Here is a 15567-nt window from a genome sequence, read left to right on the forward strand (position 1 = left end):
AAAAATTCAGATTTTAACGTGTGTGAAAATGTTTAAAAATTGCCCCAGGAGCGAGGTAGTTAAATTAAACTATACCTTCCCTTTAATACAGGGTCAGACTGTTAGCTGTATTTCAATATAGCAAAAAACAATGTGCACTGTGCAGTAGTCTATAGTGACCAATCCTGAATTTATTGTAAAGATACTGTCATCAGTAAACTGTAACATGTTAAACACTACCTCCAATTGACAATGTTTCTGTAAAAACAAGTACAGAAAAGTTTTCCAACAAAATGGAAAATAATTATTACCATACCCATTCTTATACCAAGGATGTTATAACTGTCATATGTGTTTGTTGAATCTTTGTTCAATTTTAGGAGAAATCTGCACTTTTAGCCACTCTAAGTGTACATAAAAACAAACAAATAAAAAACAAAAAAAAAACACTAAGGCAAATACTATGAGAATATGTGCAATCATAACATTACAGTAATTCCACAATAGGTTCTAATCGGAAAATCGGGCTGTTGTCTTGGCAATGACATCACATGATGTACTATAAGTGACTTGTATATAACCCTTTAACATTCTGAAGAGAATAAGCAATTACAAAATAGCTGTCTACCTCTTTGTAATTAGTTTTCTCATTAAAATAAGCAGAACTTTTCCTCTGTGCAGAATCATCCATATTCATGCTCTTCTGTTTTGAAAGATTACATCAATTCATTTTTTATACTGATCACATTTGCCTATTCATGTTGAAAAAAAAATGTAAATTCAGTTTTTCTCCTGAATCCTTAAACATTTTATTTTAAAGATGGTATTTTCCAAGCTAAAAACATGCCAGCTGCTGATGAGGCTACTGCATTCTACAAATTATATGGCTTATATATTCTTTTGATGCATAGAGTAGCTACATTTTTACACATGCAGAAGCACAATCTGCAGTCTCTAGCAGCATCCCTTATATGGTGGTTCAGGAACAGGATATGTGAATGTGTTTCTACTTCCCTTTAACACATTCAAATGTCTCCTTCAGTGGCATCTGTGTCCAACTGTCTCCTGTTTAAAAATGAAAACCATATAAGAAATGCATTTAGAGAAGATACAGCAATTACATCCAGCTACAATGTTTTTCAGCTGTCATATCTTATATGTCTGCTACAGCCACCAAAAACATCTTATGAATAAAAATTAGAAGATTCAAGCCCAAATTTGATCAGCCAAATCCTTGCCAGTATTGCCAAATCTGGAATAAACCAAGCCCATATTTAAATCCACTTCCTTGACCTGGGATTTAACTCTAGCCAAAAAAGTTTTGCAAAGGTGCGGTGATACTGTATTAGGGTAAGCATATGCATGGAAATATTGTTCAGACCTGCAAACTCTAAAGTCTAGTACACACAGTTTTTTTTTTCCTTCAACCAAAAAAAAACTAAAGAGTTTAGGAGGAGCTACTGCCTTAACTATCTGATGTTAATACAGCAATCTCCCCTTATGAGCTATTGTGTTCTGACAGGTGGACTTTGGCCATCAGGGAGAGAGCACATGTGCCAAACAAAGTGCAGCATGAAGGGCTTTTTAAATAAAAACAGAAGTGATGGTACTCACAAACATAGGAAATAGCAGGGCATAAAACCATGGTAGGCGTAGTGAGAAATCATCCCCATCAATGGAGTGAGAGTTCAGGATGGCCTCCAGCGGTCATGGCTTCTGGAGACACTGCCGGTGGTTTGCAGCACTTCCTCTGGCCATGGAATGCACAGGTGCCTTCTCCTGACGTCACTTCCCAGAAGGTATGGGGTGCCGTAGGCGACGTGTTTGCAGAGCATGCACTCCTCCTTGAGGCCTATACCCATGCCCTGCTATTTCCTATGTTTGTGAGTACCATCACTTCTGTTTTAATTAATAAAGCCATTCATGCTGCACTTAGTTTGGCACCGGTGCTCTCTCTCTAGTTGCCTTAAAGCACCTTCTCGCTTGTATACAGAGCTGCCTCCCAAGTGAGATGTGCATGGACTTTGCTTACTATGGACATTCTCCTATGGACATTTATGTACTTTACATTGCATGTAGAGATTATGTCCTTTTTTGTCTTTTAACTGTCCGCCAGCAGAATCAGTGGGTCCCAAACCCTTCCTTTTGCACCAGTACTAGTGCTGGACTTTGGCCATTGGCTGAGAGCACTGATCAGATGCCAATCAACAGATCTTTTTCGGTCGTGCCGTAGGCTGAACGTCAGCTGGTTTATATTGAAACATCCAATGTCGCTCTATATTTGGCCCCTATGTACCACCCTTTAGATCAAGGGAGTTTTTGCTGCCTACCTAACTCATGGATGGTTATCTAACAAAAGATGTGAAGAACTAAGACTCTAAAACAGATTGATTTAATTTTCCAGTCATATAGAATGATAGACTTAAGAGTATAAATTGTTGGTGTTACTTACACCTGGTAAACATTGCCAATCAAGCAATGGCTATTAAGCAGGAAATGAGCAATAATGCATAGCAGTAAATTAGATATCAAAATCCATTAGACAGACTACTCTAAAATGCCAGAAGTAGAAATTTGATTGGTCGATGAGGGCAACTACATTGTTGACATCTGCACCTAATTTTAATTAATGTCGCTTGATATTTTTTCATTTTGGCATAGTGTTTGACTAAATTCAATTTTAAATTCCAATACCCAATAGCTATATTTATTATCTTATCACAAGAATGAATCACATCTTAAAGGTTGCAGTTGCTCTAACAATGTCTTGCTGATATGTTACTTTATTCAGCACAAGATGTAAGAAAACCATTGAGATTCCCTATGGTATTAATGATTTAAGTGGTTGTACAAAGCATATAAATTTGTCTGATGCCAGCAAAACACGCAAGTCTGTATTTTCATGGAAATATAGAGTGTTTGTGTGACCTACATTTTGTAAATGCACTTTTCATTGTTTTAAAAACACAGACTTTCTGTATTTAATATAATCCTACAAAAGCAATTTCAAAATTGCTTTCCTTCTCTTTCCATTTGACTATTTGTCCAAATCCCCTGACACAACACATTACTGTTATGTAACTGATGGTTTTTGTTTCTATATAAATCATCAAACAGTGTTTTACATATATAGGTTTGGGGAAAAAATAAGTCCTATTACTGAAATTGAAAAGAACAAGTGTGCAACAAAGTGCTTGATTATTAGGTTATATTCCATCACTAGGCTACTACATCTGAGATATAAACAAGCATAAGGGGTAAAGGGCACATGATAGTTGCCCAGAAACCCCCCTAGGGTATGCACATTGATTGTAAAATAAAGAAAGTCTATTACATTGGTGTCTGTTTACAAGGCAAAAGCATTAGAAGACTTTTCCAAGTTTTCCATGTGGCTCTCATAAGGTAATGTATATATATCTAAGAAGAATCGACAGTACACATATTAAACATGCTCAGCCTCTGCTTGCTAGCAATATCCTTTTCACTTGCTATTTTTTTTCACACCATCAGTTTATTTATTAATTTTGCTCTCTATTTTTTATTTTCTGCTTCTATTGTTAAGCCTAGTTATCAAAGTGACTGATTTGAGGATAGCATGTGTTGCCCCCATAGAATCCAATACGTTTTTTTTAACATAGTTATTTGGTTTAGTTATTAAAATCAGGTTTACAGCCCACTATTAGTCATGTTAAAGAAGAAGGAGAATACAAAGTATAAACTAATAACCCGTATACATACAGGTGACTACACATGCCATGATAATCCATCTGATTTAAAAAGAACCATATACAGAAACTGCCACTGTTGACGTCACATGAAATCTGAAAGTTGCTGGTCGGTGAGCCAACATTACACACTGTCTCCCAGATTCTGAGTATGCAGTATGTCTTGTGGTAGTTACGAGGCAGCAGCACCAGTATGGTCCAGTCATTTTTTTTTTTTTTTTTTAACAAATTTTTATGGAAATTTTTAAAGAGTACAAAAGTACAAAACTATAAAGTAAAAAATTGTGGTATAATGTCAAGAACAAGGGGTTGGCGTCCATAACTTAATAGCTGCACTATAGGTGATGGCGAGAGAGGGTCCAGTCATTTTTCTAACACCCTTTCATATTATCTTTTGAGTTCACAGAAGTCCAGCAATTACTTTCCATTAACTAGCTTAATGAAAGACTTCATAGTGATTTTTGAAATTACCCATTGCAGCCCTTTTTAAACAGGCTGGCAACCATTGCATGCCTGCCAATGTGCTTCAAGTCTACCAGCTGGTTGCTGTCTGGTAGACAACATTGAAGACCTGCCTTGGTAGCCAATGGCCCCTTGTTGATAAGTTAACATATTAACCTCTTTTATATTTTATTATGCTCCTTCTCTCTCCCCTTTTTATCATACAGGTAGGTTTGCGTGTTTAATATGGAGGTCTAAATAGTCTTGTCATGTGCAAACAAGTGAGTTATAACTTCATTTTTGTTCAACTTAACTGAGTGAATAACATAACAAGTATTTATTTGTATTCTTAACAGTCAGTCTTCCTGTGTTTCAGGATACAGTTTACAGTTTTCATTAGTAGACAAAAGAAAGATTAGGGTCCAGCAGAATTCAAAAACCCCTTTTAATGCTACATTCACACAATTTTTAGGCTTTTCTGTGGAGCTGTTTTTGCACACATATCATATTTACGATATTCATATTTACGAGCATTTTGAAAGCATATTTCACATTTTTTACATATATATATATTCAAGCTTCATGTTTTTTTTTTTTTTGCTAATGGAAAGCACTGGATGAAGGAGACCAGTTCTTACAGGTTAGAAAACCACTGAAAAAACACACGAAAACACTTGATTGGTGCATTTTCAGGTCTTCCTATTAAAATTCAAGGGGCTATAAATGCTTATTTTGCCAAAAGTAGTTACTGTAGCTTTTGGAGCATCAGGCTTTGAGCTTCAAGCACCTGCATGCTCATATGTGAACTGCCACCACTGAAATAAAAGGGATTTTAGATATTGAACCTTTTGTAACTTTAAGCTTCAAAACACTCAGGTGTAAATGAGTCCTTATAGTAAACCTGTCAGGAGAAAGTACAGGATAAGCCCGTGAGGATCCTATTATAATGCCAACTGCCTGGTTGCTATACTGACTTCTGGCTTTGTGCCTTTGACCTGAAAAATGTATGAAGATGAGGAAAGAGTAAAGTCACAACTTTTTCCACCTATGTACTAAAGTACATTCAGGCACAACGTTTGAGAAAAAGAGGTCAGCAAAAGCAGCCTCTGTTTATCTAATAGAAGGTTTTCTTTAAACCTTCAAAGGAATGGTGTGTGGTGAATTAACAAGCAAGTAGAATGGTCTTGGAAACCTGCATAACTATATTCCTATGCTCACATTTGCTGTATTTCCCAGTTAGGGAGCATTTATGCAGAAATGAAATACATTAAGTATTGATGCTTTAACATTCTACTGTGATACATTATAAAACTCTTGTTCACTATTTATGTTGCTGCTATACATTGCCTAAAGTAAAAACAAAAATGCATGCATATAAATAGTCAATTAACAAAATAAGACATTTAGTTTAATTAATAATGCTCATAAAATGTAAATGTTTTTGCCAAGCAGCCTAGTTTAATGGGACTCAATCTAAAGCTACTAGTGCAAAGAACAATAAAGCTATTCCAATGGCAGAACACTGAGTTTCAATAAAGTCAAATGATTATATTGGGGATGGGAGCTTATTCATTGCCTGCTGGTCTTCTGGTAACTTTACTGGCAGTCTGTATAAGAAGTAGGGCAATTTAAATAATTTTTAAAATATAACTATTGTCAAAAAAATGCATATATGACGCAGTCTGTCATTAGCATTAACTTATCAGTTTTTTTCTGAGTTCCCTCCGTAATACAATTTTAATATCTGGAAATCCCACCAGAAGAGATGTTATTTTTCTTTTTTTGTCATAGGCTGCTAACTCTGGGAAATGGATTTGCGGAAGGCAAACAGACTGTGCACTTTGCAAAGCCCAACTCTAGCTAACACTCTTTTTTTTTTATAGAAACCTTTCCTGAAAGGTACATGGAGGCTACCATTGCCCATTTATGAAAATGCTTGTAGCCTGAACCCTGCAAATTAAATAGCTTATGTCACTGACCCAGAACAAGTATGCAGATAAGAAGTCCTGCTTTTATTCTGTTTTTCCTGACCTGTATACTTGTTTTAGGTCAGTGACCTAAAAGATGGAATCCAGAGGGTTAGCATAATACTTAGTGAATAACAACTTCCATATTTCTCCCGGTAAAGCTTTCCTTTAAAGCTGAAGCAAAGGTAGGTCATTACATGAGAATTGCCACTGTTCTACAACTCTGGTCAAACACATTTATAAACAAAATACTTTATGTATAAGGAAGACAATATAATAATATTGTGGGGTTGAGTTAGTAAAACTGGAGACTGAAAAATTTGGTGCAGCTCTGCATAAAAACCAATTATCATTTTATTGTCAAAGCTTAATTGAACAAGCTGAAGTTAGAAACTGATTGGTTACCATGCACAGCTGCACCAGATTTTTTATTTTTTTTTGCACTTCTTTGAGCATTTTTGTATGCATTTTAGTTGTGATTTGCTGTACAGCAGCTGCTTTGGGGCAGGATTGCATTTTTTGGCCCCATAGACTCTTATTATAGGAGCGTCTGAAAACTATAAGTAGCATACATGTTTGAACGTTTTTTTCAGATACTTCTAATGAATTCTAAGGGGGACAAAAATGCCAAACTTGCCTGAAAAGAAGCTACTGTACTTTTCTGAGCAACAGGTGTCTAGTGACAGGTGAGCACTAAGGTATGATCAGGCACCATTTACAACAACAGCATTTTTAATGCTGAGCATTTTGTAGATTCAAAACACCCAGCTTTAAATGGTGCCTTAAACTTGAACTCTAGGGATTTAAAAAAAATGACCCTTGCAGTGGGGCTCCTCCCTCACTGCAAGGGTTAAATGCTCATTTTTGCTTAGGATATGATTATAAAGTGTATTTACTTACCTTATCCCTCACTTCCCTCTCAGCCAGCACTCTCCTTTTCTCTCTTATGCTCTGGGTTGTGGGTGGGCCCTCAGTACCCTCACTTAAAATACAGTACTGCTGGTTCTGCATTGTGTGTGGTGATGTTAGAGTGCGACTGATGGATGAAGTATCTTTTCGGGTACCAGTTGTATGGAGTGAGGGAGCCTGTGGGAGTGAAAGATAAGGTAAATAAAAGTGCTTTTTAAAGGTAACCTAGGCAAAAATGAGCATTTAACCCTTGAATTGCAAAAGGAACACCATTGCAAGGCTGGTATTTTTTTTTTAACTTTCAGATTTAATTTAACTTAGGTTTTTCCATAAATACCATTTTATATGACTATTATACTTCTACTGCTAACAAGCAAAATACTGTTTGAGCTCAGAAAGTAAAGGACTGCAAAAAAAAAAGTCAGTCCAATAATACATTTTTTAAGATTTAAGCTAGCTGTACACAGCTTAACTTTCGATTGATTTCCCTATCCCCAGGCTAATAGTAATTTTTTTATTCAGCAGCCAATGCATCTGCATATGCCTAAATACAGTGGCACTGCAGGAGTGTGACTGCATCTGATAGGATGTAGTCACTGTTCAGCCGATAATTTTTCACCCTGCTCGATCGACTTTGGTGAGTAAAGTGGTGCATGCAGGGCCACGCACAACTCAGAATTTGTCTGGTTCAAGAGAAATCCGTATATGGCAAGCCTTAATCAACTTTTATTGCCCCAACAAGACACCTCTACAACTTGTTTGTTACAATTCAAGACAATGCCCCATATCCCCACTTATCTTGTATTTAGGGCAACTAATTTTCGAGCCATGAAAAATCATGGCATGTAGTAGTGGGCAGGATGCCTGATCAAGCTCAGGAGACCAAAAAGAAAAAGATAAGCATCCTGATAAGCATACAAACTTAGCAGCAGACCACACTCCAGGCCCTCTGGTTTTGCTTGTCACAATATGTACTACCCACCTACCCCACTACAGAACTGTTTTAGTTCTATACAGTCTTAGAAGTTGCCCACCCACCACTTTTTGCTTTGTTCCACCCCTTTCTGATTTGTTCCCAAACCAAGATCTCCAACATTCAGCTACAAGAGACAATCAGCATCCAATGAAGATATCACTTTTTACAAAAAAAAAAGGCCTTCGAATCCAAGGAAAGAATGTGCATCAAACCTAGCAGGAAAAACAAAATATCAGTTTGAATGTTTGCACCACTAACTAACATTTTTACAAAGCTGTTCTGCCTTCAGCCTTGAAAGTTGCCACTTAGCACCCACAATGAGAATACACTGTATCTGTGCTTTACCTACAACACTTTAGTAAACTCTGCCTTCAAAACAAGGAAGAATAGGAAGCTGCCATTTTCAACTTCCTCTTGAAGATGAAAGTTACTTAGCTGCTTTGCAGATCTCTGACTTTAGTACGTTCAGGGTCACTAACTAAGAAGTAGTAAGCAAATCAGGAAAGTCAAAAGTCCTTACCCAAGTCAATAACTGAAGGTATCCAAGTCGGAGTTTCAGCATAAGGGTCCTTTTTTGTAACAGTTAGAGCCAATTCAGACTAGCGCGACTTGTCAGGCGACTTGTCAGCCTGACAAGTCGCGGTCGGTCATGGTCCATTGAGTAGTACAGGACCCGTTCTAATAGGAGCGACACAAGTCGCTCCGACTTAGAAAAAGGGTCCTGTACTACTTTGGAGCGACCTGAGAGCGACTTGCATAGACTTCCATTATGTGAAGTCCCTGCAAGTCGTGCCGAAGTCGCGTGCACAGCGGTGCACGCGACTTCACAGGTCGCCCCCCGAAGTCGGATCGCCTCAGTGTGAACCGGCTCTAATAATACTTTTTACATTGCTACATTGTCTATGTTAAGTTGATTGTTTAGAAGAACTTTCCAAAAATGTACTAATTTATCTGTACTATATTGTGCAACCACTTTAGCTGTTAGGCAGAACTAGGTGACATAGCATGTAGTTATAAGATTTTGTTTTACCATAGTCTTATAATTTGAACTCCATTTTGTGATTATTATGGTTGTTATTCCTTTAGAGAGTAAATATCTGCAAAAGTGCAGTACTCTTAATTAATCAGTATTAATCAGACTTCACATACACCAGAATTCTTGTAAGTAGGGAGAAGGACACAACTTCACATCCAGCTTCCTAACTTTTGTCCACAGTCCACAAGCTCCACATTCTCTCTGCTACTTTCCACATGCACACATTGAGTTCTTTCCCAGCAAAACAATGCTGTTTCTTTGATTCCCAAGAACCTAACCTTACATGGTGTCTAGGGAAAAGAATCATGAAATATGTGGTTTTGGGGGCTGCACTTGAATCATTAAAACTAACCTCCCACTACCTGTCCATGTACACATTTTAGAAGCCTTCTGATGATGATTCACTGAGTAATAAACATTGTTTCTTGCTATAGGAGCAAGGCGAAAGAAAATATGATTGCTGAGACATAATCTAAAAGGATAGAGAGTGAGTTTTGAGGATACATTTGAGACATGCTTATATAACTTTTTGAAGTAACCTTTCTGATATTGTTTTACCTCAGAGGAAAGCCTGCCCTCTTTAAAATATTGGCTCTTCACCTAGCCATGGTATGCCTGCTGGTGCCTTCCCCAAAACATATAGCAAATAACACTTAAAATGAAATTATGTTTCAGCCATCGCAGATTCATAACCTACAAAGTCAGCTGTAGAAAATCTTCTGCAGGTGCAGAAATTTCCCTAGAAGAGTTCCCAGGAGAAATTAAAAACCTGTGTTATTTCTATTTCTACTGGCATTCACTGAAACATCACTTTTGGGTGGACTGACACTTTCAGCACCAATCTTTTCTGACAGCCATGCAAATATGAATTCTGCAACATGTCAACATTACAACTTTTGTTATAGTCTATAATTCCCCAAGAAGACAAGGGAGAACATCCATGGCCCTTCTATTAACCATCAGCCATATTGTGTTGTAATGTCAAATATGCATCTGTTTCATCGTTTAAAACAAAATTAAAAGCGGAGTGGTGTGCCACTACTCCCATATTCCAAATATTACAACTAACATTTATTCAAGCAATATGTTATGAAACATATTATATACAATGTAAATGCAATGTATTTGGAATGCATTCCAACATCTGGTAAAATAAGATCCTTTTGCTGCTGAATTGCTGAAAACACCCCTGACATTCTACAGATGTGTATGCTTAAGATTTCGTTACAACCCAACTGCTTTCAAGATCCATTTAAAATACATTTTTTTCCCTCAGTATATTTTTTTTCTCCTCTCAAGTGGAAAAATTCTACCTAGAAATCATTATTCAATGACACAGAGTAAACTTGACTTTGCGAAAGGCTGCATAAAGGAAGTGCATTCAACTGACTTGTCAAAACTTTTCATTCAAACATTGCTGTCAGTCAGGCTCATTGTCTGGAAGCACTATAACAAATAGTTGTCGTGTCAAGTTTACAGTCATTTCGTTTCTGCTTATTGTCAAGTACCAAAAAATAAAAACAATAGCTATTTTGTTAATGTAGCAACATTTTGACCTGATTAGGAACAATGCACATTTTAGCAACATGTATTTTAGCAAACATATATACAGCTTCAAAGTGACCACATATAGCCTGAAGAAAGCAAACAATGTGATAGAAGTAATGTGATCAATATAAGCATCTCTAAAATCCACTGGACTTTGTAGATGTGTAGTACAAAGTAATTTGGTTGTCAGTTATTCCACATAGCGATTTGCTGACTAATGTCTTTGTGACATAGACAATCACACCCAATGATTTGGAGAGAGGCAAGTACACACTATAGAAGAATATGATTTGTTCCCTTTCATGTCAGATCTTTACAACCATTTTTAATATTTTTATCAACTTTGTTCAGATTTGATCTCTGAACTACAGAGCACCTTGGAATGGAGAAAGGGGAAGTATTCTGTAGTCCTAACACCCTTTCCCGTTCTACAGACATAGTACGATCAATGGGCATCATAACCCTAGGAACCCTAGGACAGGAAGTATGTTTCTGGCGATTTCATAAGGGGAAACGGGGAAAAAAATCACCTGAAAAAAGGAAATAAATTTAGTTAACATACTGAAGGACTGGTAAACTGCACCATGTTAAAATTTTGTTAACGGGTTTCGATAGATTTAAATGTATGAAATATATGGTTTCAAATAATTGTGATCATTCTGTGCAAGAGATTAAAGCCTAGTACACACGAGCTGAATGTCGGGCAACATTGGCCGATTCAATATAGCAGCCAGTTTGTCAATGGCAGGCTTCTGTTGGACAAGAATGCTGGAAAACCAGCAGCCGACGGGTCCAGATAACTGCTCTCAGCCAATGCCTGAGAGGGGGTGGGGGGGGGAGTCCCCTTGTCAGAACACAATAGAACAGCAGGAGAGATCACTGTACTAACATTGTTATATGAATAAAGCCGGCACACGAAAAGGATTCTTCCAAGTAAAATTCTTTATTCCAGCATGGATAGCGGTGACAACATGACAAATGCTGACACGTTTCGGCTTTACGCTTCCTCATAGCAATTGGATGGTTAGTACAATGGCTTTGACCGGAGCTGTCAGGTTTTTTTTTGTTCAACACCCTGGGTTGAATAAAACAAAACTAGTGGTGTGTAATAGGCATAAATGTTTAGGTAAACTTGCTTAAACATGGTGGCTTCAGAAAATAAAGGAACGTTACATCAATTATTTGTTAATGTAAACCAACAAATTATCCCAGGTGAGGTCTATTTAACCTTTTTTTTTTGCCTTTGAACAAATAGAGGCCATGAGGCTCTCTAACTCATGTTTTAACCTACTTGCATTATAAAGCTTCCTTTGGTTAAGAATACATTTTCCCTGGGTCAGATTAACTCCTTGGCTGCCAGTGCAGCTAGGAATACAGTGTGCAGTAAACGTCTGCCATTAGACCCTTTGACAGCAACAGACTAAAACTAATCATACCAGCACATTAGTGAGGAAATTAAATACCATGCAGAAGCTTATTTTCTTGCTGTAAAAGGAGACTTTGTTTCTTGAGGAAAAAAAAATAGACGTTTGCAAAAATTTAAGCAGTTTAACTGTGGCTATAACAGCATCAATGCATGTTACATAGCGCTGAATTTTAAAGAAAATGCCACAGTGTACAATTTTATTACATCTGTAAACTTTAATGAAATAAAGTTTTCAACATTGTTAACACAAAAGTGACCATTGTCATTAGCTGGAAGAAGTACAGTAATAAATTCACAGTGCACGGGATGCTCCAAAGAGACATCTCTTTGTAGTCAAAGTTACACACAGCAATGGCTTGGTCCTTCTGATAATTATCATCAAGTAGATGTGGTGGCTACATTCGTTTTCATTTTTCAGGCTAGGAAAATGTACAGAATACCTATTGATAGTGCCAGAAATGCAATGTCCTTGTTACTTCCTGTGAGATGAACTGGAAGAAAAAACAATCTTATCTTTTTCTATGTAACTACTTACTTCATCACCATACATGTACTGGAGATAAACAAAGACAGACATGTTTAAAGTCCAGTCTGAATAACTACAATGGTTATTCCATACATACACTTGAGGAATGAGAGTAGGCGCCCAAGAACAGGAAGTGTGTCATAGAGTGTGTTAGGCTAGGTTCACACTAGTGTGACTCCAAAGTCGCACAATTTCCAGCGCGACATTGATGCAATTTTGAAGCAACTTTCATGCGAACTTACACTCTCTGGCACTCAAGTCACAAGAAAGTCACATAAAAGTAGAAACATTAAGTCGCAAAGATCGGAACGAGTGTCATTGAAATCAATGGACTGCGGCTTGTCATGTCACTTTTTGTGTCCAAAGTTGCATGACAAGTCACACTAGTGTGAACAGAGCCTAAATCTCAGTATTACCAGGTTAAAATAAAGGGAAAGAAAACGCTTCTGTCCTGGAGCCAATCCTGTTTAATTTATTCATAAATGATCTAGAGGAGGGGATATCTAGTACAATCTCAGTATTTGTGGATGGTACTAAACTAAGCATGCCAATATCTTCTATGCAGGATGTGGAAACCTTACAAGCGGACCTGAACAAAATAATGGGGTGGGCAACTACATGGCAGATGAGGTTTAATGTTGAAAAATGTAAAGTAATGCACTTGGGTGCCAGAAACCAGAAAGCAAGCTACTCACTAGGGGGGGGGGGGACCTCTGGGTGAGTCTAGGATGGAAAAGGACCTGGGGGTACTGGTAGACAACAGGCTTGGCAGTGGCATGCAATGCCAAGCCGTTGCAAGCAAAGCCAACAGAATACTGGGATGTATAAAAAAGGGGATTCACTCCAGAAATAAAGAGATTATTCTCCCTCTCTACAAGACTCTGGTCCGGCCACATCTGGAGTGTGCTGTCCAGTTCTGGGCACCGGTCCTCAGGAAGGATGTGCTGGAACTGGAAAGAGTCCAGAGAAGGGCAACAAAAATAATTAGGGGAATGGAGGACATCAGCTATGAGGAAAGACTACAAGCACTGAACTTATTCTCTCCGGAGAAGAGACGATTAAGGGGGGATATGATATCAATGTACAAATACTATACTGGCGACCCTAGCATAAGGAACAAACTATTCAGAGAAAGGGAATACAATAAGACACGTGGCCACTCACTAAAACTAGAGGAAAGGCGGTTCGACCTTAAAGTACGTAGGGGGTTCTTCACTGTCAGAGCAGTAAGGATGTGGAATTCTCTTCCGCAAACAGTCGTATCAGCAGGGAGCATCGATAGTTTCAAAAAACTATTAGATGGGCACCTTAAAGACCACAACGTACAGGGGTATAAAATGTACGGTTAACAGCAAACACACACACACATCATAGGTTGAACTGGATGGACTGATGTCTTTTTTCAACCTCACTAACTATGTAACTATGTAACTATGCTTTCTGATCTATGAGCTGGTAATCTACTGTTTATTTTGCACTGTAGTGATGATTATATTTTTATTGACATTTTTTGAAAAGTTGTACAGTAGAGATGTACCGAACTGTTCGCCGGCGGACAGTTCCAGGCGAACTTAGCACTTAGCATGTTCGCGTTCGCCGCTGCGGGCGAACATATGCGATGTTCGGTCCGCCCCCTATAATACATCATTGAGGCAAACTTTGACCCTGAACTTCACAGTCAGCAGGCACATTTCCAGCCAATCAGCATACCTCCCTCCCACCTCCTATAAATAAGCAAGGGCAGCATCCATCTTAGATCATTCTGAAACAGTGTGTTAGTGAGAGCAGGGAGAGTGTTGCTGCTGCTGCTGCTGTTAATAGCTAGGGACAGTTGTTAGTCAGTGTTCCTGGTCTTGCTAGTCAGTGTTCTTGGTCCACTACTGCTGTAAGGACAGCATCCTGACAGCACCCCAAAAAGCCCTTCTAAGGGCTGGTATTTGTGTAATTTTTTATATATATATATATATATATATATATATATATATCTAGTGTCCCCAAAAGCCCTTTTAAGGGCTGGTAATTGAGTTTTCTCTTTCTTTATATATATATATATATATATATATATATATATATATATATATATATATATATCCATATCTAGTGTCCCCAAAAGCCCTTTTTAGGGCTGGTAATTGAGTATTTTTATATATATATATTGGTTCATAGCTGCAGCAGCTTTGGAAATACATGGGTATGCTCCCCCAAATTTTTTGCCTGTTTATTATGTATTCGGTCTGACCAGACTATCGAGGTTGAGCAGCCCTCCCCACCCCCCACATACAGCTGTACTTAATCAGTGTCCACCATCAAGTGGATATAGGAGGAGTCCCCTGTAGTGCATTTGCACATTTTTCCCAGCAAGGAGTATTATCTCCAAGGGTTAGAAAGGCTGGATTCATCTCTTTTTCATGGATAGTGTAGGACCCACTGATAATGGGGTACTTTGACGCAGTAGTGGGCTTGAGCAAGATATGGCCATATGGTGGGACCAAACCCCCATTTTTATTTATGGACTCTCTTCAGATTTGGTAGTAATTTCTTTTGCATTTGCGCGCTATTCTTTTTTAATATACATGTCTTTAGGTTCATAGCTGCAGCAGCTTTGGAAATACATGGGTATGCTCCCCCAAATTTTTTGCCTGTTTATTATGTATTCGGTCTGACCAGACTATCGAGGTTGAGCAGCCCTCCCCACCCCCCACATACACCTGTACTTAATCAGTGTCCACCATCAAGTGGATATAGGAGGAGTCCCCTGTAGTGCATTTGCACATTTTTCCCAGAAAGGAGTATTATCTCCAAGGGTTAGAAAGGCTGGATTCATCTCTTTTTCATGGATAGTGTAGGACCCACTGATAATGGGGTACTTTGACGCAGTAGTGGGCTTGAGCACGATATGGCCATATGGTGGGACCAAACCCCCATTTTTATTTATGGACTCTCTTCAGATTTGGTAGTAATTTCTTTTGCATTTGCGCGCTATTCTTTTTTAATATACATGTCTTTTGGTTCATAGCTGCAGCAGCTTTGGAAA

At 38.1% G+C, this 15567-nt stretch overlaps 1 protein-coding gene across 4 annotated transcripts in view; it reads right to left on the reverse strand.

Moving 5' to 3' along the window:
* Positions 1-15567, reverse strand: part of TOX (thymocyte selection associated high mobility group box) — a 349777-nt gene that overhangs the window by 271045 nt on the left and 63165 nt on the right. For 2 of the 4 annotated variants that reach the window (XM_082257762.1, XM_082257761.1), the window contains exon 2: positions 7013-7198. The exons of the other annotated variants lie outside the window; for them this stretch is intronic. In XM_082257762.1, coding sequence (XP_082113888.1) covers positions 7013-7198 — 186 coding nt within the window. The remainder of the gene's footprint in view (positions 1-7012; positions 7199-15567) is intronic. 4 annotated transcript variants of the gene reach the window in all.

This window comes from Pelophylax lessonae (genome assembly GCF_965119305.1).
Source record: "Pelophylax lessonae genome assembly, chromosome: 5".
Classification (NCBI taxonomy): Eukaryota; Metazoa; Chordata; class Amphibia; order Anura; family Ranidae; genus Pelophylax; species Pelophylax lessonae.